At 59.8% G+C, this 1384-nt stretch overlaps 1 protein-coding gene across 1 annotated transcript; it reads right to left on the bottom strand.

Annotated features, from left to right (window-relative positions):
* Window positions 1–6: 6 nt before the first annotated feature.
* LOC101573471 (transcription factor 4-like) lies at window positions 7–1346 on the bottom strand. Its single transcript, XM_004648855.2, has 2 exons — window positions 733–1346; window positions 7–542 (listed from the first exon to the last, which is right to left on the bottom strand). Exons 1-2 carry the CDS (start codon window positions 899–901, stop codon window positions 400–402), a joined length of 312 nt encoding a protein of 103 aa, XP_004648912.1. The 5' UTR covers window positions 902–1346; the 3' UTR covers window positions 7–399.
* Between the last annotated feature and the right edge of the window lie 38 nt (window positions 1347–1384).

The following is a 1384-nucleotide window of genomic DNA, read 5'->3' on the forward strand; positions in this document are numbered from 1 at the left end:
AGTGATGTGTTCGAGTCCTCCATAACTTTATATACTTAAGGCATTTTTTTTTCTTTTCTGACAAAGTGTTATTTTGTTGGTTTCTGGTCTTGTTTATAATGTCCCCCCACCCCCAAAAAAGGAAAAAAATGCCCCTTTCAGCCTGGTCCCTGGGGCCAAGATGCAGCGCCAGGATTTGCGGGGCCAGTGGCCAGCCAGTGTGGATGAAGGTGATCACAACAGAAAGCCAGGTCGCCTGGACCCCTTTGTCCCCTTCAGGCTGGTCTCCAGGTGTCTCGGGGGCTCCAGGCAGCCCTGTGTGTGGAACCTTGGGCTGGGCCCACGGAGATTCCAGGACCCTTCCAGCAACATCTGAATGCAGGAGCCCTGGAGCTAGACTGGTCCCTCGTCGTGTCCTTGTCACATGTGCCCAGCGGGATTGTGGGCATCATTCAGGCCGGGGTGAGCAGCAGGAAGCACCATCTGGGGGTCCCCGACCACACCCGACACCTTCTCTTCCTCTCGTCGCTTCAGGCAGGCTGCTTTGGGGTTCAGGTTGCGCTCTGGGAGGGAGAGAGAGCGGCGTGGGGCTGGGTCCTTGGAAGGGGCCCACCAGGGACTGAGTGCAGGGAGGGGTGGGGGTGCTGCACTTGGTGGAGCTGCTTTCATCCATTGGTCCTGTGGCCTCTAGGATGACGGAGAGCCTGGGACCACAGGGTGGGGGCGTCCATCTGCACCAGCCGGGGACCCTACCTCGCACCTGCTGCTCCAGGCCCAGGATGACCTGCACAGCCTGCTGCAGGATGAGCAGCTTGGTCTGCGCCTTGTCGGACTTGAGGTGCAGCTGACACATGCGCCCCAGCTCCCGGAAGGCCTCGTTAATGTCGCGCACGCGCACCCGCTCCCGCGCGTTATTGGCCATGCGCCTCTCCCGGTCCCTCAGGTCCTTCTCCTCCAAAGACAGCACCTCTTCCGTACTGCTGGGTCACAGCACCGGGGCCTCCATTAGTCACGGGCAGGGCGGGGCATGGAAGGGCATCCGCGGATGTAAGTGAAGGTGGCCACGGATGTGGGTGACAGCTAGTGTTGGATGCAGCAAGATGAGGGACAGTGGGTGTAGGTGAGAAGTGTTGGTATGTGCCTCTGTGGGTGACAGAAGCTGGTGACAGCGTGAGGCATGATGGGTGCTTGTGGCTAGGGCATAGTAACTGTGACCACTGTACACAGTCCCTCTAGAAATGGGCTGCCAGGGGTCGGTCCAGGGAACAAGGCTCAAGGCGGGTGTGCAGTGGGTCTCTGAGGATGGCGCTTGCTTGGGGAAGAGATTCTGTCCCACTGGCTGTCCCCATACATTGGGTGAAAGGAGAGTGTGACCTCATTGGGTGTCCTGCCCCCCCCCCCCCCC

Source organism: Octodon degus, unplaced genomic scaffold (genome assembly GCF_000260255.1).
Source record: "Octodon degus isolate 3935 unplaced genomic scaffold, OctDeg1.0 scaffold05963, whole genome shotgun sequence".
Taxonomy (NCBI): Eukaryota; Metazoa; Chordata; class Mammalia; order Rodentia; family Octodontidae; genus Octodon; species Octodon degus.

What these genes read in the sequence shown, in the direction of transcription:
- LOC101573471 (XM_004648855.2), bottom strand. Translation starts at nt 901, where the DNA reads ATGGCCAATAACGCGCGGGAGCGGGTGCGCGTGCGCGACATTAACGAG. An exon ending in CCTGGAGCAGCAGGTGCGAG is followed by an intron (nt 543 to 732) that starts GTAGGGTCCCCG and finishes TCTCCCTCCCAG; the next exon opens with AGCGCAACCTGAACCCCAAA.